At 39.9% G+C, this 27,871-nt stretch overlaps 1 protein-coding gene across 2 annotated transcripts in view; it reads right to left on the bottom strand.

Moving 5' to 3' along the window:
- LOC136676833 (transmembrane channel-like protein 2-B) overlaps positions 1-23,593 on the bottom strand; it is a 34,917-nt gene extending 11,324 nt beyond the window's left edge. For both annotated transcript variants that reach the window (XM_066654082.1, XM_066654083.1), the window contains exons 1-10: positions 23,551-23,593; positions 21,796-21,837; positions 20,372-20,780; positions 17,374-17,520; positions 3,046-3,136; positions 2,852-2,933; positions 2,625-2,731; positions 2,367-2,465; positions 2,120-2,262; positions 1,691-1,838 (exon numbers count right to left, since the gene is read on the bottom strand). In XM_066654082.1, the coding sequence (XP_066510179.1) occupies positions 1,691-1,838; positions 2,120-2,262; positions 2,367-2,465; positions 2,625-2,731; positions 2,852-2,933; positions 3,046-3,136; positions 17,374-17,520; positions 20,372-20,780; positions 21,796-21,837; positions 23,551-23,593 (1,311 nt within the window). The remainder of the gene's footprint in view (positions 1-1,690; positions 1,839-2,119; positions 2,263-2,366; positions 2,466-2,624; positions 2,732-2,851; positions 2,934-3,045; positions 3,137-17,373; positions 17,521-20,371; positions 20,781-21,795; positions 21,838-23,550) is intronic.
- Positions 23,594-27,871: the final 4,278 nt, after the last annotated feature.

The raw sequence follows: 27,871 nt of genomic DNA, 5'->3' as shown, positions 1-27,871 counted from the left end.
CTGGCAGGTGTCGCACGTTGGAAGTTGTGACGTGTATTAAGAGCAACAAAATATTTTAAATATTAAAATATTTTAGATGGGCAGCACGGTGGCGCAGCAGCTAGGTTGGGGTTCAATTCCCGCTCCGGGTGACTGTCTGTGAGGAGTTGGTGTGTTCTCCCCGTGTCCGCATGGGTTTCCTCCCACAGTCCAAAAACACCCGTTGCAGCTGGATTGGCGACTCAAAAGTGTCCGTAGGTGTGAGTGAATGTGTGTGTGTGTGTGTGTGTGTTTCTGTGTTGCCCTGTGAAGGACTGGCGCCCCCTCCAGGGTGTATTCCCGCCTTGTGCGCAATGATTCCAGGTAGGCTCTGGACCCACCGCGACCCTGAATTAGATAAGCAGTTACAAATAATGAATGAATGAATATTTTAGATGTTACAAGATCGCCATAATTTTCATAGAATTACATTTTGAAAATGAACAAACTAAAATAAAATACATTTTAATTAAATACTCATTAAATACCCGCATCAGAGGGTGTCAGGGATCACAGGGCGGTTTGACGGAGGCGGACGCACTTGCTAAAACACAGTGAGTTTAATTTAACAAAAGATATAACAAAACAAAGACAGGCAACAGTGGAAACAACAAGACTAGGATAGTAAACAAAACGACTTGACTTGGAATGGGAAGAAACAGCACGACATGACTAGGAACAGGAAATACACAAAACGACAAGACTAGGAAACAATAACGACCTGACTAGAAGCGGGAGATAAACAACACGACATGACTTAGGAACAAACAAAGGTGAAATATCAGACAAACAGGAGAGACACAAGGGAACTTAAATACAAGACACAGACAAGATACACCTGAACAGATAACAAGGGGGCAGGGTAACAAATGAGACACAGACGAGGAGGCGGAACAAAGGCGGGACTAGGGCAACAACAAACAGAGCCATGTGCTGAGAGCGAGCACATAGCCGGGAAAACAGACATGACAGGACGAGGGCATGACAGAGGGATCAAAGAACTGCACGTGGCTCTGGAGCTGCGGGTTGCCGACCCCTGGTCTAGTACTAACCACAATTTTCCTCACCTGCCCCAGCAACTGAACTTCTTCAGGGGCTCTTGTTTACCCAGATTAGATGTAGAATTGTTAGGTAAGGGACAGGGCAGACCATGGAAAGTAATGTTACTAAAGTAATTACTTTAGTAACTACTACTTTAGTAACTTTAAAGTACTTTAGTAACTTTAATGTTACTAAAGTAACATTACTTTCCATGGTCTGCCCTGTCCCTTACCTAACAATTCTGTAGGAAAGTAGTAGATTTCAAGTGGAAGATCTTCGGTTGGCCACTAGTTTAAAGGCTTCCAGATAAAGAAGAAGAAGAAGGAACACCTTTATTGATCCCTTTAAAGAAAATTCTTCTATGCATTCGACCCATCCATGGTAGTGAACAAACAAACACTCACTAGTGAGCAAGTCTTCACACACACACTGTGCAGCAGGCTTCCAACCACCTTAGCACTCAGGGAGCAGTTTATCAAAAAATTACTCTCAATCTATTCATGAAATCCATTAGGGATGTTAGGGCAAGGGAAGCATTTTGCACTAGTTACTCCTCGTGGTCATTGTAGGCATGGAGCATTTAAGAAGTTGTTTTAATAAGCGTATAGTTATGTGGTTTTGTGGGACCAACCTTGAAGCTAGTTGTAATGGAAGCATATTTGTTGTCAGCTGTTTCTGGGTTTCCAATAAGGTAATCCCAGCTAGTGAAGAGTTTCCAGCAGAAGGTGAACTCACTTTCGTCTGCACCATCACCTCCTTCATTAGCATTCCTTGCCATACTGTCAAAGAATACACAATTATGATTTTGTCCAGCTCTAAAAGCAATGGAGTTGAGGAAACCTTGCACTAATGATAGTTTGTCATTTTTAAAAGCCTATAGATTAGTAGTTAGACTAGCAGTCAGGATTTGTTTATACCACATGGATTTCCAGTGATTTAGTATGTAATTAAAACAGATGGTTGCTTTTGCAACGTCTTGTGATAAATGACTTTTCCAACCAGTGTTGTATGATTAAGGTATTTTCTAGCCCCACCTTTAACCACATTCAGAAGAACTTACGTCCTAATCACTACCATCAGGCTATATCCAAAGACTCCTATTCCAACCAGGAAGTATGAAAGTGGCAGGCGGAACTTGAGTAATCCAATTGTATTCTGGTTGTTGTAAAACCCATAAAAGAGAACGGAGTATTTGCAGTAACCCTTTTTTGAAAAGACAAAAATGTTAGTATTTGAATTTCAGCATTTGATTATTCAGAAAAATATTTTCACAAAAACTGACAGAAACAATTGATGTCATTCCTCACTCCAAATTCAAAAAGGACAGAGAAGTCCATGGCAGTTGCCTGCTCATCTCTAGGGACAGTTTTTCTGGCCATGGAGCCATAAGGTAAACCCATCAGAACCTTGATCGATAGAAAGGTAGATAGATACAGACAGACAGATAGAGGATCAAACTTTACAGACAAATATAAAACAGAGTTTTCAATTAACACATTACTCATATCTACATCTGTGTCTATTTATATTCAAGAGTTCCAACCTATTATATACTACATATATACCTCAGGGATGACAACAAGGCCAAACACAAAACCAAAGAGAACTAGGTTGAGGCCATACATCCACCTGAGGAAGATGAAGTAGGAGGCTACAGAAGAGCCAAAGTGGCCTTAAAATGAGAAGGAGAAAACTACAGGTCAGTGCCATTTTTCACAAATTCAGAACCGTAATGCAAACGTCAATTTAGATACAAGATACAAATGTCATAAAAGAAACAAGCTAAACTAACTTTCTACTTCTTTAATTTTCCTCTCCCATGGAATGCAGGCCGTCTTGAAGTTCTCAAAGTCTCGATTGAACTTGATCAATTTCTGGAAAAAAGTGAACAAATACATGGCACTGAATTTAAACATAAAATATTCTGCCAGTCTTTCTGTGGTTTGTAATAGATTGTAGTGTGATATGGGTAATTTAATGCTGTACCTTGGTCATCATGACTTTGAAAGCATAGAGCTTCCTTCCTTTCCCTTTGCCCAAAGCACCTTCAAACTTTTCCACAAAATCCTGGGCCTCCCTGACAAACATCCACACAGAATGTTAGCTTTAAAAGTCGTCTTCACATTACAATTAACATCTTTGAAATTCTCTAGAAATAGAGTGACCATATCTTGGTTTTCAACATATGCATAGGGCAGACAAACACCTGTACACTGAGGTGTGTTTTGCTTCCTGGGTGGAGTAGTTTCATAAAATTGGTAGCATCGGAGATATGCATATAAGTAGGGGTGTAAAAATTTGGCAAATGTGTAACTGCAGCTATACTCTTGAACTTCAATACATAAACAGCTACTGTTTAAAATAATCTAGCTTTTATCTAGCTTTTGGCTCTTGCTTTGGTGCTGAGGCTGATATGCTATTTGACCAATGCTTGCATGAAGGGCGTTTGCAAGACAACCCAAAGCTGGTGAGCAAAAAAGGTGGGGTGTTCAGGGAAATGAAAGTTTTAGCGATTTAGAAATGTCTCAAAAAGAGGATATGTCTGAGAAAAAGAGGACGTATGGTCACCCTAGAAAAATTAACTTCTGGAAACTGTTCAGCAGTTTTTGTCCAGTCTAATCCTATTGATCCCTCACCCATTGGCACAGAGAGAGATGGCAGCATAGAGAAGAGCACTTGATTTATATTATCCTGTTAATTACATAGTTTGCCAGTGGAGTTTTGGGGGTTCACCTCGCTCCTAATATGTGCACTATGCAAGATGTCAAAACAATTGAAAATTTCAGCTTGTGGCAATATAAGCTGACATAATGGTCGCAAGGCCCAGATGCAGCTACAGATCAAGATGGTTCAAATGGCACTGGAGCCAGTGATGAGTTGTGTTGCCACACGTACTGGTTTTCCCGGGATTGTTCTCTTATTTTACTTTCTGTCAAAGAAAATTAATCATCCTTCTCAGGATGCCTATTGTGCCAGTTTTTCAAGAAAATGCACTACCACATATTCATTCACCTTTAAATAAATATATATTCCACTGTTGCATCAGTGCTCTCTTCCCTGCACCTAAATAGGCATGGCGTGCTAGTCTCTGTGTTGCTGTAGGGAACGGATGCTTTTATTTGATTGGTTGTTAAGTAGGCTGTGTTCAAAAACGTAGTGAAAACTCACTTCCTAGACAACTACGGTTTTCATCTGGTCAGTCTTAAGTTGTTTATTATGTGTGGGTTTTCACAGGGCTTGGAATATGTGCACAATTATTGGAATAATATGGCCATATTTGAGTATATAGGGTCAAAAGTATGTATATCAGAATGTATATAATGTGGTAATAATGTTAAAGGTTTGGGGAACTATATAAAATGGAAGAAAGTATTAGCATTGTTGGGACGTAAGAAATATGACGTAGTGTTTCTTCAGGAGACTCATTTATCCTCTGGAGAATCTCAAAAGTTAAGTCGAGGCTGGGTTGGACAGGTGTTTTATAGTGCAGGATCAAGTAATAGTAGGGGAGTAGCAACACTTAAACAATTACAGTTCAAATGTCATAAACTAATAAAACATTAGGAGGAAAGAATGCTTATTATTTTAGCAGAAATAAAAGGACAAAATATTATTATTTTGAATATATATGCTCCCAATAGAGACGATCTCAAGGGGAAAATATCAACCTTGGGTACTCAAGATATCATTACAGGAGGGGATTTTAATCTGGTGATGGATCCAGTGCTGGACTGTAAGCTATGCTAATGGAACAGCGGATATGTAAAATGCAAGGGCTTATGGATATTTGGTGTTTATTGAATCCTTCAAGAAAAGACTATTCCTTTTTTTTTTTTTTTTCAACAGTTCACAAAACACTCGTGGACAGATTTTTATTTAAATATCTGAAAAAAGTCGCTGATTTCTGTCATGGCCATGCAGGGAGGACGAGGAGACGGACGTAAACGCAAGGAAGTTTATTTAAACATAGATAGACTCAAAATAAACACGGGTAGATACACAGAAACTAGATAAGACTAAACTAAGAATTCACCAGAGACAGAAAGTAGACAGCCATGAACTGGGGTAGACATGTGAGACACACAAAAGGGAGTAACACACATCTACGCACACAACACCAGACAAGGGAGCACTGAAACAAAGGGACTATATAAGAACAAGGCAAACGAGGAACACCTGGAGACAATAATGAGACAGAGGCAGGACTAAGGTGGGGCTAGGGCGGAGACAGGAACAACAACAAAACAAAGCCATGTGCAGAGGAAACAGACATGACGTGACGAGGGCGTTACAGATGCCCCCTCCTGAACGCGCAACTCCCGGGGCGCGTAACCTACACCCCCCAGAAGCTGGCGCAGGAGGGAGCACGGAAAACAAAACAGACTAAGACAAGGAATCGTGGGAGACTTAGGACAGGACGGGAACAGACACAGGAAATGAAGCTGGGGACCAGGAACTAGACAGTAACGGACGCTGGACAGAACTAGAAACAGGGGACGGGAATCGTGAGAGGACAGGAGACAAGGCAGGGGCAGACACACGTGACTGGACAGGGTGCTGGACCTGAGGCAGGACCGGTGACAGGACTGGGTGACGGGACTGAACTGGAGACCGGACAGAGGATTGAACATGAGACAGGAAAGGACTAGACTGAACACTGAACGGGGACTGAGATAGAACAGAGGGTTGCAAAGGGGACTGGACATGAGTATGTGCTTGGAAAGGGGCCTGGACAGGACTAAAAGGGGACACAGTGTTTGCCGTGACACAGTGTTTGCCGTGTGAACGGCAGGCCATCTGGCAACCCGTTTGGCTGTTTCTGTACCCGCTTGGAAGCTGTTTTGATCGCTCGGGTTTTCCTGTTTACTCGTTTCCATTGTTATTTCTATATTTATATCTGTTTTTATAACCTACTAACCATCCATAGATCTATCTTTTAGATTGTCTCCGCAGGAAAATTCATTACAGAGGCACTAAAACTGCCACCGGACCCTGGAGTAACGTTCTTGGTGTAAGTTACTAAAATTCACTAAAAGCGGTAAGTACCTGCAATTCCATGGCTACTACTGGCTGTTTTGCCTGCTCAGAGTGTGGCATGTTTAGTTTAACGCCCTTTTCCACCTCTAGCGATAAAGATAGTGGTTGTATTTGTACTAAGTGTCAGCTAGTTAGCTCTCTGGTGGATAAAGTGGACCAGTTAGAAGTGCGCATCCAGAGCTTATTATTGTTGAGGGATAAACAGCGAGATTCAGTGTTAGCAACTCCGGGTGCCTTAGGGAGAGTTAGCACCCCCACGACTCCGGCGTTAGAGCCCTCACAGCGGGGTGAATGGGTGACGTCTCGGCGTCATAGCCGGAAAGCTAAGGCTGATGCTAACGCTGAGGCCAAAGCTAGCCCACCGGGACACCACGCTCCTCCGATTCGCGTGTCAAACAGGTTTGCCCTGCTCAGCGAAGCACCCGCTGAGGAGCCTGTTAAGAGTGCTCTGGTTATAGGAGACTCTATTGTTCGGCACGTGAAATTAGCTACTCCTTTAGGGGTGCCGGCAGTAACAGTTAGCTGTTTATCGGGAGCCAGAGCGCCGGATATTAGTGGCAACCTTAGACTGTTAGCTAATAGGAGATATTCGAGGGTAGTCATTCATGTAGGGGCCAATGATATTCGTCTGCGGCAGTCTGAGGTAACTAAGGGTAATATTACAGAGGTGATTAAACTGGCCCAGACGATGTCCGATGCCGTAATCTGCTCTGGCCCCATACCAATGCGGCGTGGCGACGAAGCTTACAGCAGACTTTGGGCGTTAAACTGCTGGATGTCCAAGTGGTGTTCCGAAAATCAAGTGGGCTTTATAGACAATTGGTTACGTTTTGAGGGCAAGCCTGGTCTTATAGGTAGGGATGGTATCCACCCCACGCGGGAGGGTGCTGCCTTACTTTCTTGCAGTATAGCACATAGTCTTTTAGTTAGTCAGCAGAGTAGTGTAGATAGCTACTGACAATCCAGAGCCGGGACCAGGCCGCAGACAGACAGGCTAAACCGACCGTCTGCGAACTGTCTTGAGGCGTCACCCAGGTTCAACTGTATTGAGACTGTGTCTTTCCCCCGAACTAAATGTAAAAGTAGAAAAACAAAATCAGCCTGTTTCAGCAACCTAATCAATATTAAATCATACACAACACCTAGCAGCAACACCTCAGAACTAAAATTTGGGTTACTCAACATAAGATCACTAAACTCAAAAGCACTCATCGTAAATGATATTATAAGTGATCATAAATTCAATGTTTTCTGTCTCACGGAAACGTGGGTTAAACCAAATGAATATTTAGCACTAAATAAAGCCACCCCCCTAGGCTATAATTATGCACATAGCCCAAGAATATCAGGCAAAGGAGGTGGAGTATGTGTAATTTACCAAAATACCCTAGAAATTAGTCTTAAACAATGTGACACCTTCTCTTCTTTTGAGGTTCTCTCCACTATTATTACAAATCCGGTCACAAAAAAGGACGCATTTTTATTATGCAACATTTACAGACCACCAGGGCCTTACTTACAATTTCTGAAAGAATTCAGCGATTTTGCTACAAACCTAGCAGTGTGCAATCATAAAGTTATAATTGTAGGAGATTTCAATATCCATTTTGAGAAGGAAAGTGACCCACTAAAAAAGGCATTTACCTCAATCTTAGACTCTATTGGTATTACTCAAAATGTAACAGGGCCTACACACTACTGCAGCCACACTTTAGACTTAGTTCTGACACTAGGTCTTAACATTGACAAAATTAATATCTTACCGCAATCCTCAGCAATCTCCGATCATTACTTAATTTCATATGAGCTACGTTTTATCCATAATATATGTAAGAACCCTCGCTATTCTACAAGGCGTATAATAAAACCATCTACCGCCCTACAATTTATAGAAAACCTACCAGAACTATCGACCCCAGTTCCAACTCCATCAGACCCAATGGACCTAGATGTACTAACTGATTACCTAGAAAATACCTGTCGATCTACTTTAGAAAAGGTAGCACCACTTAAACATAAAAGTATAAGACAGAAAAAGCTCGCACCGTGGTATAACGATAAGACCCGTACTTTAAAACAAACATTACGAAAACTAGAGCGGAAATTCTAGCCACAGGATCAAATCCATCCTGGCTGCCACCCAATGTGAATGAAATAAAACATAATATAACTGTAAAAGAAAGACTTGAAACCTTTTACCCACTCCCACAATTAGAACTAGAGAAGATTATCACCTCCGCAAACTGTACAACTTGCACACTTGATGCAATTCCCACAAAGTTGCTCAAAGAAGTACTACCAGCTATTATTGATCCTCTTTTAACTATAGTAAACTCATCGCTTAGTCTGGGCCATGTACCCAAAGCTTTTAAACTAGCAGTTATTAAACCTATGATCAAGAAACCAAATCTTGATGCTAGTACACTGTCTAATTACAGGCCTATTTCTAATTTGCCATTTCTGTCTAAGATCTTAGAAAGAGCTGTGGCCCAACAACTTAGTTCATATCTACATAAGAATCATATATATGAAAAATTCCAATCTGGATTCAGGCAACATCATAGTACAGAGACAGCTCTAGTCAAGATAACAAATGATCTTCTTCTTGCCTCTGATCAAGGCCACGTATCCCTGTTGGTGCTTCTTGACCTAAGCGCAGCCTTCGATACAATAGACCACAATATTCTCATAGAAAGGTTAGAAAACATGATTGGAATCACAGGGACAGCCCTATTATGGTTCAAATCTTACTTAACGGAACGTTATCAATTCGTAAAAGTAAACAATCTAAATTCAAATTATTCAAAAGTAAGATTTGGAATTCCACAAGGCTCTATTTTAGGACCATTATTATTTACATTGTACATGTTACCGCTAGGCACAGTTATAAGAAACCATGACATTAACTTTCACTGTTACGCAGACGACACACAATTGTATGTTTCAGCCAAGCCCGATGACAAACACAGATTAAAGAAAATAGAGGACTGTGTAAAAGACGTGAAAGGCTGGATGTTGCGTAACTTCCTCCTTCTAAACAGCAACAAAACAGAGGTCCTGCTTTTGGGTCCAAAAGTGACAAGAAATAAATTATCAGATTTAATTTTAAATCTAGCTAACTTTCCAGTTAAACCTGGTTCAGCAGCAAAAAATCTTGGTGTCATAATTGACCCGGATTTATCATTTGATCAACACATAGGTAGTATCACTAGGACAGCTTTTTTACATCTTCGCAATATTGCTAAGATTAGAAATGCCTTATCCCTCCAGGACGCAGAAACATTAGTACATGCCTTTATTACTTCAAGGCTTGACTACTGTAACGCACTACTGTCAGGATGCACCAGCAGCAATTTAAGAAAACTTCAACTAGTTCAAAATGCTGCAGCTAGGGTCCTCACTAAAACTAGAAAATTTGAACATATCAGCCCAGTTTTATCATCACTTCATTGGCTGCCTGTTAAATTCCGCATTGACTACAAAATTTTGTTATTAACATATAAAGCTCTACATGGGCTTGCTCCTGAATATCTTCAAGATACAATTTCCTATTATGAGCCTCCACGTTCACTCAGATCACAGAATACTGGATTTTTAAATGTTCCCAGAATTCAGAAGGCCTCAGCTGGGGGAAGAGCCTTTTCTTATAAAGCCCCCCAACTCTGGAATGATCTTCCAGAAAATGTTCGGGACTCAGACACAGTCGCAATCTTCAAATGTAGGCTAAAAACTCATTTGTTTAGTTCATCATTTGGTAGCTAATGCTCCCCAATAGATAAAGGTGGCAGATCTGGGGGGTCCATGGACACAGGGAATTATAGTATACTGAGACGCTGGTGCTGTCGTCCCGCCGCTTCTCGCCTGTGATGCCAGTGTTTCAGGATGCTCCCGTGTCTGTGTGTCCTCCTGGTTCTCTCCTTTTAGTTAAAGCTGTCATAGTCAGATCTGCCGGAGTCATTAGCCACACTCTGGAAATTTTCATATTTTCTACTTTACAAACACAAAACAGTTCAAAACTAATTCCATCCCTTTACATCTTTCCGAGTAAACGACTGCCCACCTGTCTGTCTGGACACTGATGGATGACTGTCGAGATCCTCCTCCACGCTTCAGACCAGCTGCCCACGCTCCAGCAACCACCAAGTGCCTTGAAGCTGTCCCTACACTGAAGTTCTCACGGACTACTAACTATTATCACCAGTAGATTGACCAGAGGAGGATGGCTCACCCCTTGTGAGCCTTGGTTCCTCCCAAGGTTTCTTCCTCAGCTGGGGGAGTTTTTCCTTGCCACTGTCGCCCCTGGCTTGCTCACTTGAGGGTTTTACATTTGTAAAACTGGACCGGACTAAGCAGGGGAACAGGTACCAGGACATTCACAGGGACGGACACGAACACGGTAACGGGGACAGGAATCGAAATGAAAGCAGATACGGGTACAGGGACAAGCACAGAGACAGGAATCAGGACAGGGACAGACAGGGGAACCAATATAACAGGGGGGTGCCCAGGACTGGCGAGTGTCTGTGGGGCAGTCCGAGGAACCAGCCTGGGCACAGTTCTGGGAATTGGCCCCGAAGTCCTTGGGGCCGTCTTACAGGTGCGACCGGAAGCGGCCGTATCTACAGTCACCGGGGCAGACACGGCCGTAGCAACACTCTCGGGGGCAGAAACGGCCGGCTGGGCCGCCTTCTCGAGCAGAGGAGTGGCCGGCTGGGCCGCTTTCACGAGCAGAGGAGCGGCTGAGGGAGCCGCACTCATGGAGACTGGAGACCCTGCGACGACGTCCACGGAGACAGGGGAACCTGCAACGACGTCGTCCACGGAGGCAGGGGAACCTGCAACGACGTCGTCCACGGAGGCAGGGGAACCTGCAGCGACGACGTCCACGGAGGCAGGAGAGACTGCGACGTCGTCACCCACGGAGACTGAGGAGTCTGCGACGTCGTCCACGAAGGCAGGAGAGGCGGGCGTCGCGCTTACGAAGACAGGAGCGGCTGGCTGCGCCGCTTTCACGCTGAGAGGAGCGGCTGGCTGCGCAGCTTTCACGTTGAGAGGAGCGGCTGGCTGCGCCGCGTTCACGAAGAGAGGAGCGGCTGGCTGCGCCGCGTTCACGAAGAGAGGAGCGGCTGGCTGCGCCGCTGTCACGCTGAGAGGAGCAGCTGGCTGCGCCGCTTTCACGCTGAGAGGAGCGGCTGGCTGCGCCGCTTTCACGCTGAGAGGAGCGGCTGGCTGCGCCGCTTTCACGCTGAGAGGAGCGGCTGGCTGCGCCGCTTTCACGCTGAGAGGAGCGGCTGGCTGCGCCGCGTTCATGAAGAGAGGAGCGGCTGGCTGCGCCGCTTTCACGCTGAGAGGAGCGGCTGGCTGCGCCGTGTTCACGAAGAGAGGAGCGGCTGGCTGCGCCGCTTTCACGAAGAGAGGAGCGGCTGGCTGCGCCGCTTTCACGCTGAGAGGAGCGGCTGGCTGCGCCGCGTTCACGAAGAGAGGAGCGGCTGGCTGCGCCGCGTTCACGAAGAGAGGAGCGGCTGGCTGCGCCGCTTTCACGCTGAGAGGAGCGGCTTGCTGCGCCGCGTTCACGAGGAGAGGAGCTGGATCTGGAGTGTGAAGTCCTCCGGAATCGGCCTTGGAGACCTGGGCTTGGGCTACTCGCACGGCTCGTGCTGGAGCTGTTGAGGGTTCGAGAGGTCCAATGGGCGCATTCATGAGGAAATCCCAGATGTCCCCTGAACAAGGATCCTCACGAAATGCGCCCCTGTTAGCCTCACCGCCTTTGCCCTGAGGCTTGAGGCTAACAATACCAACCCTCAGCGCCCCCCCAAAATTCTCCCCGGACTTGAGGGGGTAGTTCACTGGCGAGGGGGGGGCTCCAGCCTGATGCTTCCGCCGACTCCGTTGTTTGCGGGGTGTGGAGGACCTCTTAGCCTCCGCTACATACCCCAGTGGAGTACCAGGACCCGAACTGAAAGGAGTACGTCTAATTGCACACCGAGCAAACGGATTCCTTGCTACGTCCATAGTGTGGGTCTGGTGTTCTGTCATGGCCATGCAGGGAGGACGAGGAGACGGACGTAAACGCAAGGAAGTTTATTTAAACATAGATAGACTCAAAATAAACACGGGTAGATACACAGAAACTAGATAAGACTAAACTAAGAATTCACCAGAGACAGAAAGTAGACAGCCATGAACTGGGGTAGACATGTGAGACACACAAAAGGGAGTAACACACATCTACGCACACAACACCAGACAAGGGAGCACTGAAACAAAGGGACTATATAAGAACAAGGCAAACGAGGAACACCTGGAGACAATAATGAGACAGAGGCAGGACTAAGGTGGGGCTAGGGCGGAGACAGGAACAACAACAAAACAAAGCCATGTGCAGAGGAAACAGACATGACGTGACGAGGGCGTTACAATTTCGGCTGCCTCTAATTGCATTATTGGTAGTATTTTGGTTTCTGATCATGCCTGGGTCACTTTAGATCTGACTCTTCAGAATGTGAGAAAATTATCCTGTAGATGGTGCCTTAATTTCTCCCTTATTCAAGAGCCTGTGTTTAGACAGAGACTGAGGTCACAAATTAAATTATATTTGCAGGATAATAGAACATCAGTGGCCATGGCCAGAGTTGTGTGGGAAGCTCTCAAGGCTGTTTTGAAAGGCTTTAGTATTCAATTGGCTGCATATAATAAGAAATCTCAAAGATGCAAAAAATACCAGCTCTGGAAGATAAAATTAAACAACTAGTGCTGGAATTGGGACAAATGTCATCGATAAGGCTGAGAGAGTTGACATGTTTGAAGTACCAGTATAATGATATCTTAGCTGAACAGGGGGCCTTTTCTCTGTTTAGAGAGAGACACTTTGAGTCGGGAGATAAGGCAGGGAGGTGGCTTGCTAGATATGTAAAGCAGAAGGAAACGTCTTTTGTTATCACCGCTATTAAATCCCAGGGAGGTCCCATTTTGACTGATACTACTGATATTAATAACGAATGTAAAGAATTTTGTCTTAATCTCCATTCATCAGCCTCAGATCCTGATGAGGAGGAAATGATACAGTTTTTAGGTTCATTATAACTACGAAAGCTTACGTCAGAACAAAAGGATGAGTTGGATTTTGATATAAAAGAGGAGATTGCTGATGTAATTAAGAATTTACCCAAGGGGAAAGCCCCGGGACCAGATGGATTCACGGGAGAGTTTTTTGGGAATTATTCATCAGAGCTGATCCCACTTCTATGAGATATGTTTATAGAAGCTTTTGAGAGGGGAGAATTACCTGATACCTTAATGATGGCTTTTGGTGATAGATTTTCAAACACCAGTAGCAGCAATCTCATTGAAAGTGGAAAAGGCATTTGATTGTGTGGAATTATTTGTTTAAAATCTTAGAAATATATAGATTTGGGGAAACTTTTATAGGATGGCTACGACTATTGTATAATAGAACACAAGCAGCCGTCCAAACTAATGGTTTTATCTCAGCCTACTTTTCCTTAGGTAGAGGAATGCGACAAGGATCACCACTCTCCCCATTATTGTTTTGCCTGGTGCTGGAACCATTAGCTATGGCCATTAGAAAAGATAAAGATTTTCCGGAGGTCTCTCCAGGTAGTGATATACATAAATTAATGTTATATGTAGACAATATTTTGTTGTTTGTTTCAGAACCAGATAGATCAGTGCCTAGCTTATTTAAGATTATTAAAGCATAATCTACCTTCTCAGGATACAAGGTGAATTGAAATAAATCAGAAGCTCTCCCCCTAACAGCTTATTGCCCAGTATCCACCTTTTATCCAGGTGTCCTCAACAGGACATCCAATATTTGTGCATCCTTTTCCCTCCGCAAATAGAGGATTTGATTAGAGTTCATTTTGACAGATTAATGAGATAAATAGGTTGTGATGTGGACAGGTGGTGGCCGATTATCTATGGTGGGAAAGGTGAATGTTTTGAAAATGATTAGTATTCTAAAATTATCTAATTATATATTACAATCCTTACCCATACAATTGACCACAATCGAGTATTTTAAGGAATTTGATAAAATAACTAAATTTTATTTGGAATAACAAACAACCACGGCTAAAGCTAGGAAAACTTCAAAAACTGGTGGAGGGGGGTGGTTATCAAAATTGTTGTATTATTATTATGCATTTAACCTAAGACACTTGGCACACTGGGCCCTCCCCCAGAGACTGCTCCACACTGATATAATATAGAATGCTCAATTTTAGCTCTGCGTCCACTTCTGCTTTTTTTATGTAGTAAATTACCACCTAAAGCCAAATCGTACCCCAATATTTCTCACTTACACTTTGGTTCAAAGTGACGAAGAGGGTTAAAATAGATCCATTTTTAAACAGTTACTCACTATCTGACTTAATCCCAAGTTATGTATAGGCCAAGCTCCTTTTGTATGGATTTGAGTGGCTGGAATGAGGCATTCATACACTAAATAATCTCTACGCTCAGGCAGGCAATTCATCAAGTCCTTTGATGAGTTGCTTAATCAATTTGGTATCCCGAGATAGCAATTTTGGAGACTGTTTAAATTTACTTAGGGGTATGATTAGCGTTAACCAACATAGTCCACCACCTAATGAGATATTATCCAAAGTAATTCAGATTTATGATAGAGGTCATGAGTCCTCAGCATATTATTCCATACTGGTAGAGAACCTGGATAACCGAATTGATGTGGCACCAAAAAAATATGGGAAAAGGATTTAAATTTATTATTAGATAAGAAAGTTTGGGAAGGCATATTTCAAGTTGTAAATTAGCGTCAAGAAATGTTAGGGTGCGCCTTATCCAATTTCAAATTATTCAGCGTTTTTATCGGACCCCTTACAATTTGTATAGATTAGGTTTAATAAACTTGGCAAAATGCTGGCAATGTCAGAATGATGAAGGGGATTTAATTCATGATTTCTGGCATTGCCATAGAATACAGGAATTTTGGACTGGGGTATATGAATATATATGTGATATCCTGGGTTGTCAAAACCCCTTATGTCCTAGGATGTTTATATTAGGTGACTCCTCAGTCTTGAATATTCAGGACAAATAGTTAAAAGGTTGGATTCAAACCAGCTTAATGATTGGGAGACAAATTATATTAAGCGGCTTAAGAACAGTGGGATCACTATCATTTCAGGATTGGGCTACAGAGCTGATTAAATTGGCAGCATATGAGAAGTTGTCATATAGGATGATGGAGCAATTAGATATATATTGCAGGAAGTGGGGAAAATATTTGGACTATCTAAAAGATTCCTGAGGCTTCTGGAGTGGCAAGACTCAATTTAGTTTAATCTTTTACCTGGAAATATATGTTGGGAACAGTACATGGGAATTGTATAATTATAATAATAATAATAATAATAATAATAATTGTATAAAAATTACAAGCACGTTGGAAAACAGACATGCCCTGTTTCCTTTCTTTTGTATGCCTTAATGTTACACTGACTCCAGTGGGGAAGTGGGGTTGTGGGAAGGGGTTATTAAGATATTATTTCATTGACACTTATACTTCTATATTTTGCAATATGTATGAAAATGGAAGGTAATAAAACAGTGAATCATAAAAAAACAACATGCTTTTGAGCACCTGAACATTGTCACAGTGCCCAGCATTGGCTAGAGAGACACAAAACCCAACAACGATGTGTTGTGAAGCAGTGGTATTGCATTCAGCTATTAAAATCAGGAGATTATTTTGGGGTAAAACTAAGAGTGTGCCCCTTCTTGCAACTGTATTACAAAGCTGCCCATTTTACCAGTGAGTTTAGGGCTAATTTGTTGATTGTTCAAAGTGTTATCTGATATGGAAGCATTGAATACAGCAGTGGTACCCCTGTTCATAAACCTCTTAGTGCTAAAGCTAAAATTAGTACACACAAGACACAGAGGAGACAGAAAGACATACATTGGACTTTCTTAAGGACTACAGCTTCTGATTCAGATAGTAGCACAGTGGTTTAAACACAAAGGATGACATCACTCCAGGAATATCACATTCCACCTCCTGTAACAGAAAACTTCCACTAATTAATTAACTCCTGAGTTGATCATTAATGTGAAATTTATGGGCAGTTGAATAGAAAATGAAGGAACAAATTAATTTACTGATGATATGAGACTAGGACAAAACACATTTAACATAAGGCTTGGTAAAAGATATATTATGTGCATTGTCAGTAAAGCTAGGAACTTGCAAAAGGGCTGTCAGATGTGTTTGATAATATTTATAAGCCAAAATTTTAATTATAAGTATATTTTGGACAAACACATCTGTGGCTCAACACTTGTCCCACAAGATGCCAGGCAAGTCAGCAAGAATTCTTGCAAAGTACTTAGCCAAAGTTAGCTTGCTCAAGCAGCTAGCACTCCACTATGTAAACCAGTAATGCACAACCTATGTATCCAAAGAATTACTGGCACCTCTATCAATGCTTTCCTGCAGTGGTCAAGCTGCCTAGGAGTTCCTTTTAGTTACCCAGCCAATCAAGTGATTGCCTCGCCAGGTTTCCATCTACTCATTCTAGGGATACAGTCCTTATCCTACAACCTACTCTCAGAGCAGTGAACACAAACCCTAGGAGCTCTACATTCTTCACAGGGTATCATTGTATTCTTGGGCAGTCTGTATATCTACTACTGCTTAAGGGCACTTGTCCAATCTCTTGGCGCCTGGGACTGTCTGAGGTAAGGGTTCACTTCAAGGCCACTGAGTAAGGGATTCAAGGGCACAGTCACTCAGCCAAGCCAGTTCCTGGAGGTTCAGTTTCTACTACAGTCTGGTTAAGTTTAGATGATGGTGATTTCTGTAGGATTCTTGCTAAATAAATCTCGTTACTGATTTCCAAAAGTATGCTTCACCTCTCTCTTGATACACTACTACTTCAATGTGGAATGTTTGCTCTTTGGCATAGTGTGGTTAGGGTTTTTCATTGTCTAAAACAGTATAATGTTTTGGCTGTAGGTAGTATCAATATGACTTTATGCTAAGATTAGCAACCCTAGATTGGGAGATCACAAAGGAGTTTTGAAAGCAGAGAGGCAGAACACTTCAATGAGGAGGTACTGTATCATCTACAGAAAGCTTTAATCAATCATAACAACCCATAAAAAACAACAGCAACACATGCCATACTAGTTAGGGTTTATAAGGATTACAAAGGCAAATGCAACATCCTGCACAGTGTCGATGGCACAGGTATCCAACAAGCATAGAAAAGGTAAGAGGAGAAGCCATTTTACTTTAAGTTTCGGAGTCTTCTCTTCATTCGCCATGGTTTGTTCCGAAGTGTGGCGATCATCTTCTTCTTCTCTTCCACTTCCTCTTTCAGACGAGTCATTTCTCCTTCTGACAAAGACTCAGCGTCTGACTCATTGGATGAGGATGAGCTGCCAGAGAGGAAAATCAAAGTCACAAAACCATAGTCCATATGAAGTTATTGTTGACTTTTGATGACTACTGATGATGGTGCGCATTTTGGAGGATACAGAAAGCTCGTAGTTGATTAACAGTTCAGTGAGTGTAGGCTGAAAATTCAGGCAATCCAGATTAGGTCAGCACTTCCAAATCTTCCAATGGAAGGCAAAAGGCAAAGACATGCAAATAAGAGTCCAAAGGCAGAATCCACAGCAAACAAGCAGGGTAAAAAGCCAGTCAAACAATGATTAAAATCAAGTCTTATTGCAGTTAAGACAGCACTTTCAGATTTACTGTAAAACTGGATCAACATTCAATTAAAGAAGAACTATGCTCAGTTAATCAGGCAAATAACAGAAACACATAACTCCAAAAACAAAACCATATTTTTCAGAAGCTGAGATTTGATGGTTGTGCACATAGCAATTTTAATAGTGTTATAGAGAGTTACAACATGACTTCAGCTAAGTAGTGGCTCTGTAGTCTCAAAACAAATGCAAAAGAACTGCCACCACTGGACATCTGTGATGGAAGATGCCAAATTTTGTCCTCGAAAAGTAATGACTAAAGCACATTAAATTGGCTTATTTCCATTAGATTACAGTACACTGTATTTTCAAGTGATTTGTACAACAGTATAACATTATATTTGCAATAAATGCAAGGTTTGTAAAATATTGGCATATTATTCTGGTCTTGAGGTAGCCACATTTAAAATGAGGTATATGAGTTATCTTAAAATTGACTCCTTAATACCACATAGTATGTAAGTATCTGGGTAGTGATTTTATAGTAAATAACATGATGGTAATTTTTTTCCTACTTAGAGTTGGCCATAAAGGAACTGATTATACAGATACTTAGGGTACTATATAAAAGGGGCTGAGACTCCTTCATGTTTCCCCCAGTCCAGATGTAAAACTGACAGTCTCAATGGTATCCCAATATTGTTTTATTCTGAATTCAAAGTACTAAACTACACTGCCAAAGACAAAAATATAAGTCACTGTCCAATTATTTATTGACTATGGTATGTATGATATCACATGACATGAGTCTTAGCTGCCCAGTGTGTGAGCATATAATGGCTATTGGAGAAAGTTATGGCTATTGGTTTGAGTTTGTTAGCACAATACTACAAAAAGAAACCTATAAAAATCAGTGAAAATATCATTATCTTAAAATTGTAACCCTTGAAGTTAGCACTTTATCTCAGATATGTGTTTGGGGCACAACTATGATGTAGTCTAAATTTACCCCTTAGTTTAAGTGCCCTGAGAAGGGTGCTTGATCCCAGGAGGTATTGCTTTGAGGTAGTTAAACCCAAGGTGATAAAATCTGTTATTTTGATAAAACATAATTTACAACAATCAGCAGAAATATTAAAATAACCTTGTTTTGACACTCGTCCATTTTATCAGCTTCTGTACTATTACATACTCATCTACGGTTAAAGACTGCAGTTCATCTTGCTCTGCATATGTTATTTGCCCACTTTCAAGCTTTTCTTCAATGGCCAAGACGCTTACTATGCTGGTATAAGCGGATAAAACACAACAGTGCTGCTGTATTATTCAGTACTCCAGTAAAACCTCAGCAGCACAGTTGTGTCTGATCCACTACTACTAGCATGACACACACTAAGACACTACCACAACCTTAGTATCACTACAGCCGTGAGAATGATCTACAAGCAAAATAACATCTGCTATATGGTAGTCCAATGTGGGTCCTGGCCTGAAGAATAGATTAAAAAATATACAGAGCAATAGATGGCCTGCAGTCTGGAACTGTAGAACTACAAAGGGCAGGTAATGGGAGGTGGTGTTGACAAAATGGAGAATGACTACATACAAAAAATAAATTTTTATATTTTGGCTGATTAGTGTATACATTCATTCATTCACTCATTGTCTGCAGCTGCGTATCCAGTTAAGGGTCGTGGTGGGTTTGGAGCCTACCTGGAATTATTGCGTAGAAGGCAGGAACATACCTCGGAGGGGGCGCCAGTCCTTCACAGGGCGACACACTAACACCTATTCAAATTTTTGAGTCACCAATCCATCTACCAACATGTGTTTTTGGACCGTGGGAGGAAACCGGAGCACCCGAAGAAAACCCACACAGAAACTGGGAGAACACACCAAACCCTTCGCAGACAGTCACCCGGATTGGGCCACATAGATTCAAGCGAGTATTGTTTTGAATGCGTAAACTGGGTGCACTGAACATAGATTTAAATATAGTTGCTTTATTTAAATAAAGCATCGATAATGTTGCCCTTAAGGTTGAGAGCCCTGAGAATGGTTTACAGGTTTTAAGTACTCAGCACCATGGTGATACAAGTTTGAATCGCTGATTGAAGTTATATGCCCTAGTTTCGATGTACTTAATGGAGGCCCTTAAATTCAAGGGAATACTTGTCTGTATATTTTTATCTTAAAACTAAAACGTCAATGTCATTGTAATGCTCCACTGACCTGTAATAGTGAGAATAGAGCCTCTGTCTTTGCTACTCCAGGCTCAGAACTGCAGACACTGCACTGTGTACATTTTGGAAACCACTTCCTCCCTCCCCTTCCCCTTGATTTTATGAAGGTCAGTAATACAAAAAGAAATGTATAAACAACACAGAAATAAACTCATTTGTAAACATCTTTCTCCATGGACACTGCAACACCATAAAATATACATGATCCCTTACACTGAATGATATTTGAGAAACTCTCATTTGGAAACTGCACCTGAATTAGAACTAAAGCAGTCCATTAATGAACAGCTACAAAGAGACTCAGAGAAGAGCAAGCCTACAGAATACTGCACCTGCTATCCTCTTTCTTTTTCTTCTTCTTGTCATCGCCCTTATCTTTCCCTCCTTTTCCACCTCCTTTTTTGTTGCCCTTCTCCTTGTTGTTCTCTTCCTCTTTCTCCTTTTTGCTTGCAGCTTTTCCTTTCTTATTTTTCCTTTTTTCTTCCTCGCTGTCTTGGTCTGATTCCTCTGCTTTTGCGGCGGCCTTCTTCCTACTGGCCACTTTTGCCCTGCCGCGGGGACGCTCATCTTCACTCTCCTCCCCGCTGTCATTTTTCTTTTTCTTTGTCCTGCTTTTTGGTTTACGAGGAACTTGTTCTTCCTCATCGTCTTCCTCCTCATCACTCTCTGGTTGTTTGGCCTTCTTTCCACGTCCGGCTGCTCTGGGCTTTCTCCCACCTCTCGCTCTCTTGTTAGAGATCCCTAAACATCCACAGGGAATACATGTGTAGTCTGTATTATACCTTATATAGTCTGTGTATATCTTTATACAGATATAGATATATTTTTATATAGATATAGATTTGTTCCACACCACACCTGATATTTAGCTCATAAAAGATGGACCTGGGCCTGAGTTAAGGAAACCAGGCTCACCCTGACACTGTCATTCAAGGCCAAATGTAGGCCAAAAGAGAACTGCAGATTTGCCACATTTGGTTCAAACTTGCTTTGCTATCTAGACGCCTTCATTCTTTTAGGTCCAGTGAAAAAAATCTGCGTACAAGGGATACATTTTCTTTACTCATTTCTAATATAAGATATATAAGATAATCCATTTGTGTGCTGAAGAGGAAAGTCAAACGAAAATAAGTACTTTTCCACAACTAGAGTTGAAAATATATGCAAACAACTAACAAAACTGTTCCCAAATATAAACAGTACATAAATGTTTAGTTTCTGGGAGGAAATCAAGCTCCAACCTCACTTCAGATTTAAACAAAAACACAAAAGGTAAATAGATATAAAACAAGAAACATTCCAGAGTTGCTGGTGCTTTCAGAAGTATTTGGGATTAATTGGATTTGAAACATATTTGCTACCAGCTACTTATATTGAACTTTGGAGATACAGAAAAATATACATTCAACATGTATTTGAGACACTTAACTAGAATGAATTAAAAGAAGGAAATGTATACCAATGGCAATTTTGCACTAGGTACCAAAAATACTAAGTACTGAATATGATAGAAGTATATAATGGACATAAATTGTTTCTCATTAGCTTATTTAATAAATCTGAAATATGTGGGAGATTTTTATCCACCATATCATTGCTTTAATGTACACACATAATGCCTAGTAAACTGCATCACACTCCATTCACTCCATGCACCCTATACTGCAAACAAGAAATGTACTTAAAAGCAAGTCAGTTCAAAGCCAGTTAAGCTCTTTTATAATAAAATATGATCTAATTTTTCCATGGGACTTACCATCATTTTCACTGTCATACTCACCATCAAACTCCATTCCAACTGCAAAAAACAAGCACACACAAATACACACCATAAAATGTTACATATAGCCATATATATAGTCTGAATATCTAAAGATCCACTTATGATGTCTCTGCAGATTTGTGTGTCAATCAATCAACAGGCACTGATGTTGGATGAGTAAACCAGGCTCTGTGAAACAACTGGAGTTCTTGTTAACAAAACTCCCCACACTGTGTCTTTTTGTACAGGGTGACAGTCATGCTGGAATAATAAAAGAACCTTACACAAACTGTGGCCACAGATTTGGAAGCATATAATTGTCTAAAATGACTTTCTTATTATCTTTCACAAGTAATGAGGAGTATAGCCTAAACAACAGTCCAGACAATTATTCCTCCTCCAAAAAATTTTTATGTTGACACTATGCTTGGTATTGCACATAGTGATCTGAGGGTCTTTTGCAGATGCTGAGGCATAGAAGTATTTTTCATTCCATTTCTAATGCAGAGTTCTTGTGTTTGTGTTGTTTCTAGAGGCAATTTGGAAATCTGTAGTTAGTGGTGCAACATAAGATAATGATTGATCAAAGTAAATCTAGCAGGGTAGAAAATGGGTGTGGTCCTACTCCCAGTTGTATTACAAATCTCCAAATGTAAAGAATATATAGTGTTTTCACAGCGTGTAGAGTTTTTAAACATTGTATAGAGAATCTTACATTTTGATAATAAGAATTATTTGCTACAGTGTAAAAGCAAATGAAGTTTTGCTTTTACATGAAAATGTTTTTCTTTTCATCATAAAATGCTGTTTAATGTAAAAGCAGGCTGGTGTAAAATGACTTTTAAAAATATACAAAAGATACTGTTACAAGGTTTTATAGGTGATACATTTTGAAAACTGTCAACTTAAAAAAAAAACTAAATTCAGGAATCATGAATGCTGTTACTGCTTGAACATAGTCAAAATATATGATATAAACTTTACAGTAAAAAGAAAAAAAATATTCCTCACTTATAATGGAAGTTAATGTACTGGAAGTTAAGTTAATTTCAGTTTGCCTGTAGATTTTGAAATATTCACTCAATATAAATGTCAGCTGGTGTTTTCAAATTATGCAAAAAGCATAATAAAAAAATAAAAAAAACAGTACAAAAAGCCAAAACTGCTTTTTGCCAGTCCAAAAAATGTCTACAGACTAACATCTACAAAGAAGACTAACACGCAAAGTCAGGCAGGTTAACCTAAGTCCATATTCAAGTAAAAGAATTATTACTTAAGTAAAATATAAATACAAAGATTAGTAGCCCATACAAATATTACAGTATTGAGCAACTTCTAAAGCTGGAGGAGTATTCAGTAGGAGTGCTACTGAATAAATCCAGCATCTAGTAGTACTGGAACTGAAATGTGTACATGTCTACTGTGTTTAGGTTTATTGGAATTCTTTTTTTTTTTTTTTAAATAAAGTAATGATAATGCTTCAAAATATTGGTGGTGACCAATTACAAAGGTACACACCTAGGAAATCCACAAGCTTATATTCAATTCTTTGTTCAGTAATGTACCTGAATAGTAGTATTTGAAAATGCAGAAGTACATGTACTTAAGTAAATGTACTTTACATAAGTGGAAGGGTTGGAAAATTCTCAAATACAAAGTAGTTATCAGTTTGTTTTTCAAATACTGCTCACTTATTCAAACAAATCATTATAAAAATTAAGCTATACATTTTTATGATGGATTACTCACCATCATCCATAGTTATTGCGATATCACTTTTCTTGCGAGGCATTTTGATGGTTCTTCTGCTGGCTGTAGTCAATGAATTCCAATTGAGTTTTCTGCTACTGAAGGTGTCCAGTACAAAGTACTTGAGCAGCGTCCAGCTTCCGTGTGCAACAGGTGCAGAGCATCAGATATCTCCTTGACTACGGCCATTGATATTGCCCTGGAGATCCATATCCAAAGCTGGAGGGACTGAGGGGATGTCTCAAGTAAAAATAATGGGACAGAACCTGTGGACAGTCCATAACAAGGACATCCTACAATATATATGCGCACATTACTCAAATAAAATTTACAAGGAAAGATTTTACTAGAAAAATAACATTATAACATTAACTAGAATGTTTTCAGTTTTGTGCGTTCATTCATTCATTGTCTGTAAATGTTAATCCAGTTCAGGGACACAGTGGGTCTGGAGCCTACCCAGAATCACTGAGTGCAAGTTGGGAACAGTTCCGCACTTAGGAGGGTTTATTTATTGGCCGTTTATGGCAAGCAGTTTTAACATTAAATCGTGCAACTGGATTTACATTACAGATATCTGCAATTTATTTATAATTAGACACAATTCTAAATTAAGATATCTCTAATTATATTTTGACTAGGCGAAATAACAAAATGAGATATCTTTAATTACATTTTTACTAGTGTAAATAACATCAAATTTACCATTGAGTTCAATGGAAGCTCCAATTCAAGGTATCTGAAATTAATCATCATCTTACTTTAGTTTCCTATATCTACAATTAAATTATCATCAACTTTTCCGCTTTTCCATTTCAGGGTCACAGTACAATCAAATTATGACTAGTCAAAACATAAATGAGAGATATCTTGCCTTTTGTTCTGACTTAATTCCAATTAAAGATATCTTAAATTCCCTCTATATTAAGGATATCTTAAATATATTTTAAGATATCTGAAACTAAAGTGTAGATATCTGAAATTAAACTATAGATATCTTGGATGAAAGTAATGACTAGTCAAAACTAAGTTAGATATACAAAATTGTATTTTTGACTAGTCAGAATTCTTTTTGAGATATCTTCAAAATAAATTACATATAGGTTTAATATGGCAAGCCGTTTTAACTTTTAATAATTTTTTCTTGATATAAAGAATTCAATTTGCACATGTGAAAATTCAATGATTACTAGTAAAAAAGTTATTTTTAGTAGTTATTTACTAGTAAAAATTAAATTCTTGATATTCATTCATTCATTCATTATCTGTAACGGCTTATCCAGTTCAGGCTTGCGGTGGGTCCTGAAATTTAATTTTCACTAGTAAAAATGAAAAAAATTACTTAAATTAAATTTCTGATATCAACAAAAACATTTTTTATTCTTACTAGTGATAATTCAAGGGTTACCCCATTCAATTTAATAGGGGAAACATTTTTACTAGTAAAAAATAAATTCTTGATATGCAAAATTTTATTTTCACTAGTAACAATATAATAATTGATATCAAAAATTTAAGTCAGTAAAAAGTTCAATTTCTGATATCAAGAATAACATTTTTACTAGTAAATATTAAATTCCTGATATCAGAAATTAAATTTTCACTAGTGACAATTGAAATCTTACTAGTAAGATTTAAATTCTTGGCATACTTCAACTTATTCGACATTTGTATTTCTGATATCTTAAATTATAATAGAATGGGTCAGAATGGGTAGATATCCTAAATTATTGACCAGTCAAAACATAGCTGACATCACATTTTCGCGCCATGTAAAAGTTGCCAGGTCTGCATGTTATAGGGTATTTTGGTTTTAAATTTTCAGTAAAGTTACTTATATTTGGTATAAATATTGGTAGTTGTGAGATGTTTTTTGAGCTTGTTTCTAAAGTGTAATTGCCTTTTGGGCTTCATCTATGACGATAATGTCCAAGATAATAAGCCAAACGTCTAATATTTCCATGGTATAGAAGTCATGTTCATATGTTGTCATCTATTAGCGACAGAATGCAATTGCCGCACAGTTTAATGTGGAACAGAAAATCTGAATATGAAGCGTTGTAGATTTTTTCTGTATTTCCCCCAGTACCTGACATGTAAATAAACTTATGAACATTTCTCATTGATGGAGCATCGGCTGGTGTTATTAGGATTAGTTTTGATGTATGTGGGGAAGGGTAGGGATGGAAAACGTAACCTGCAACTAATATTTGTAAGAGACTTACAGAAAAATAAGCCCAAAATCTGTTAAAGTGAACACACCTGGCAACTATGGCGGCACATGGGTTGACTAATGCACGTAATGACTGTAAAATTCAGATATCTGAAAATGTAATTTTGAATAGTCAAATTCTAATTTGAGATATCTTTAATACTAATTCAGGATGTATGACTTATCAGATGATTGCTGACATTGTTAGAGATATATTAAAAGACATTTTGACTAGTCAAAATAAAATTGTAGATATCTTCAATTACTGTTCTTTCTAGTCCGATTGAAAATGCAGATGTTTCAAACTGTCACTCTGACTAGTCAAAATATAATTGTTACTAGTCAAAACTCTGTTGTAGATATCCAGTATTTAATTAAAGATAGTCAGACGAAAGCTATTTAATGATAAAACAGCTTGCCATAGGCCGTGTTTAAGAGAAGCAGCCTGATCTACGGCATCGGATCCAATTAAAAGTGTTCTCGTGAGCAGAGAAAATAATTTTGTGTGAGGAAAAACCACATCAGGCAACAAACAGTGCTCTCACAAATGGGAAAATACACTTGCGTGAATAAAAAACCCACCTTGTGCGAGGACAGTCAAGAGAGTGCACCAACTCACTGCTCTTGTGTTCTCCCTGCGCCCAAGGGAATGTTTCTGTGCTTGTGTTATGACAGGGGGTCGCCATACCAGAAAAAACATACCCCAAAACACAGTGAAAATATTTAATACATAAACGCAAGTTTACCAGAAAACAAGATAACATGTTAACATTTAAGTATTTAAATATTTCGAAAACCAAGCACCTTAACATTTTATCCACTAAGTAATCTGTACTGGATAAAGGAACAAGGGATCGCTGGGAACTAGATATTTATTACTGACTTACATTTCTATAATGGTCAGACGGATAAAACGGTGCTGTAACAAATTCACTGCCTCTTTTATTTTGAGTAACACCTCGCTTATAGGGACACACAATAACGGTTAAATATACAGTAGAAAACAAAAGGCTGTGTCACAGAAACATTCAACAAACATAAAGAGACTATGATAAATATGACCTTAACAACGTTCAACACAATTCTGTTTGAGGCTCCAGGAAAACACTGAGCTGCTCACCGCGTTGAATGGAGGACCTACAGCGCTGAAGCAGCATGAGTGTGTCCCAATTCATCTCTCAACTCTCTGACCCGTTGAACACTGTACCCCTGGCACCTTCTGCTCACTTTTCAACAACATCATCAAAGTTTTTAGGTCCCAAAAAGAATACTTGTCCCGGGAATAGAGGACTTGGTTCGTTCACGGAACGGATAAAGTTCGTAAGTAGAGGTTCCACTGTACTTTTTCCTATTATGAGCCTCCACGATTACTCAGATCACAGAGTACTGAATTTTTAATAGTTCTCAGAATTCAGAAGGCCTCAGCTGGGGGAAGAGCATTTTTATAAAGCCCCCTAACTCTGGAACAATGATCCAGAAAATGTTCAGTTCTCAGACACAGTTGCAATCTTCAAATCTAGGCTAAAAACTCATTTGTTTAGTTTAGCTTTTGGTAGTTAATGCTCCTCCACAGATAAAGGTGGCAGATCCAGGGGTCTAAGGACACAGGGAATTATAGTAAACTGAGACTGGTGCTGTTGTCCCTCCCTGCTGCCGTTCATTCAGTTTGTTAGAAGAGATGGGGTTGAGGTTGTGAGGAGGCTTTTGATTTGATTTCATGACAATGCTGTAAATGTATATTATACTCAGTAACTGTAGGGGAAAAGCAGGACACAAAAAAAGCTAATTCTTACCTAGTGTTAGTTTAAATGAGATAATTTGATCTGGCAAGTTAATCAACAGGATAATTAACAACCTTAATTAACCCTTTAACATTTATTATTTCAGAATACTCGAATGCTTTACATACATTTAAACAGTCGGTGGAAACAAAAAATGCATAGGAACATGTATAATAAAATGCATTTCAATAAAAACACCCCCCACCCCCACCCCACCTTATTTAGCACTGAATGCCAAAACTCTTTTGGCCTTTTTTAATCAGTCCCTTTGTTAATAACTTTATTTTCTTTTTTTTTTTAAGGAGAGATAGAAAATATAAAATAATAG

Source organism: Hoplias malabaricus, chromosome X2, assembly GCF_029633855.1.
Source record: "Hoplias malabaricus isolate fHopMal1 chromosome X2, fHopMal1.hap1, whole genome shotgun sequence".
Lineage (NCBI taxonomy): Eukaryota > Metazoa > Chordata > Actinopteri > Characiformes > Erythrinidae > Hoplias > Hoplias malabaricus.
The sequence above is the reverse complement of the archived record's forward strand: the minus strand, read 5'-3'. Positions and strand labels throughout refer to the sequence as shown.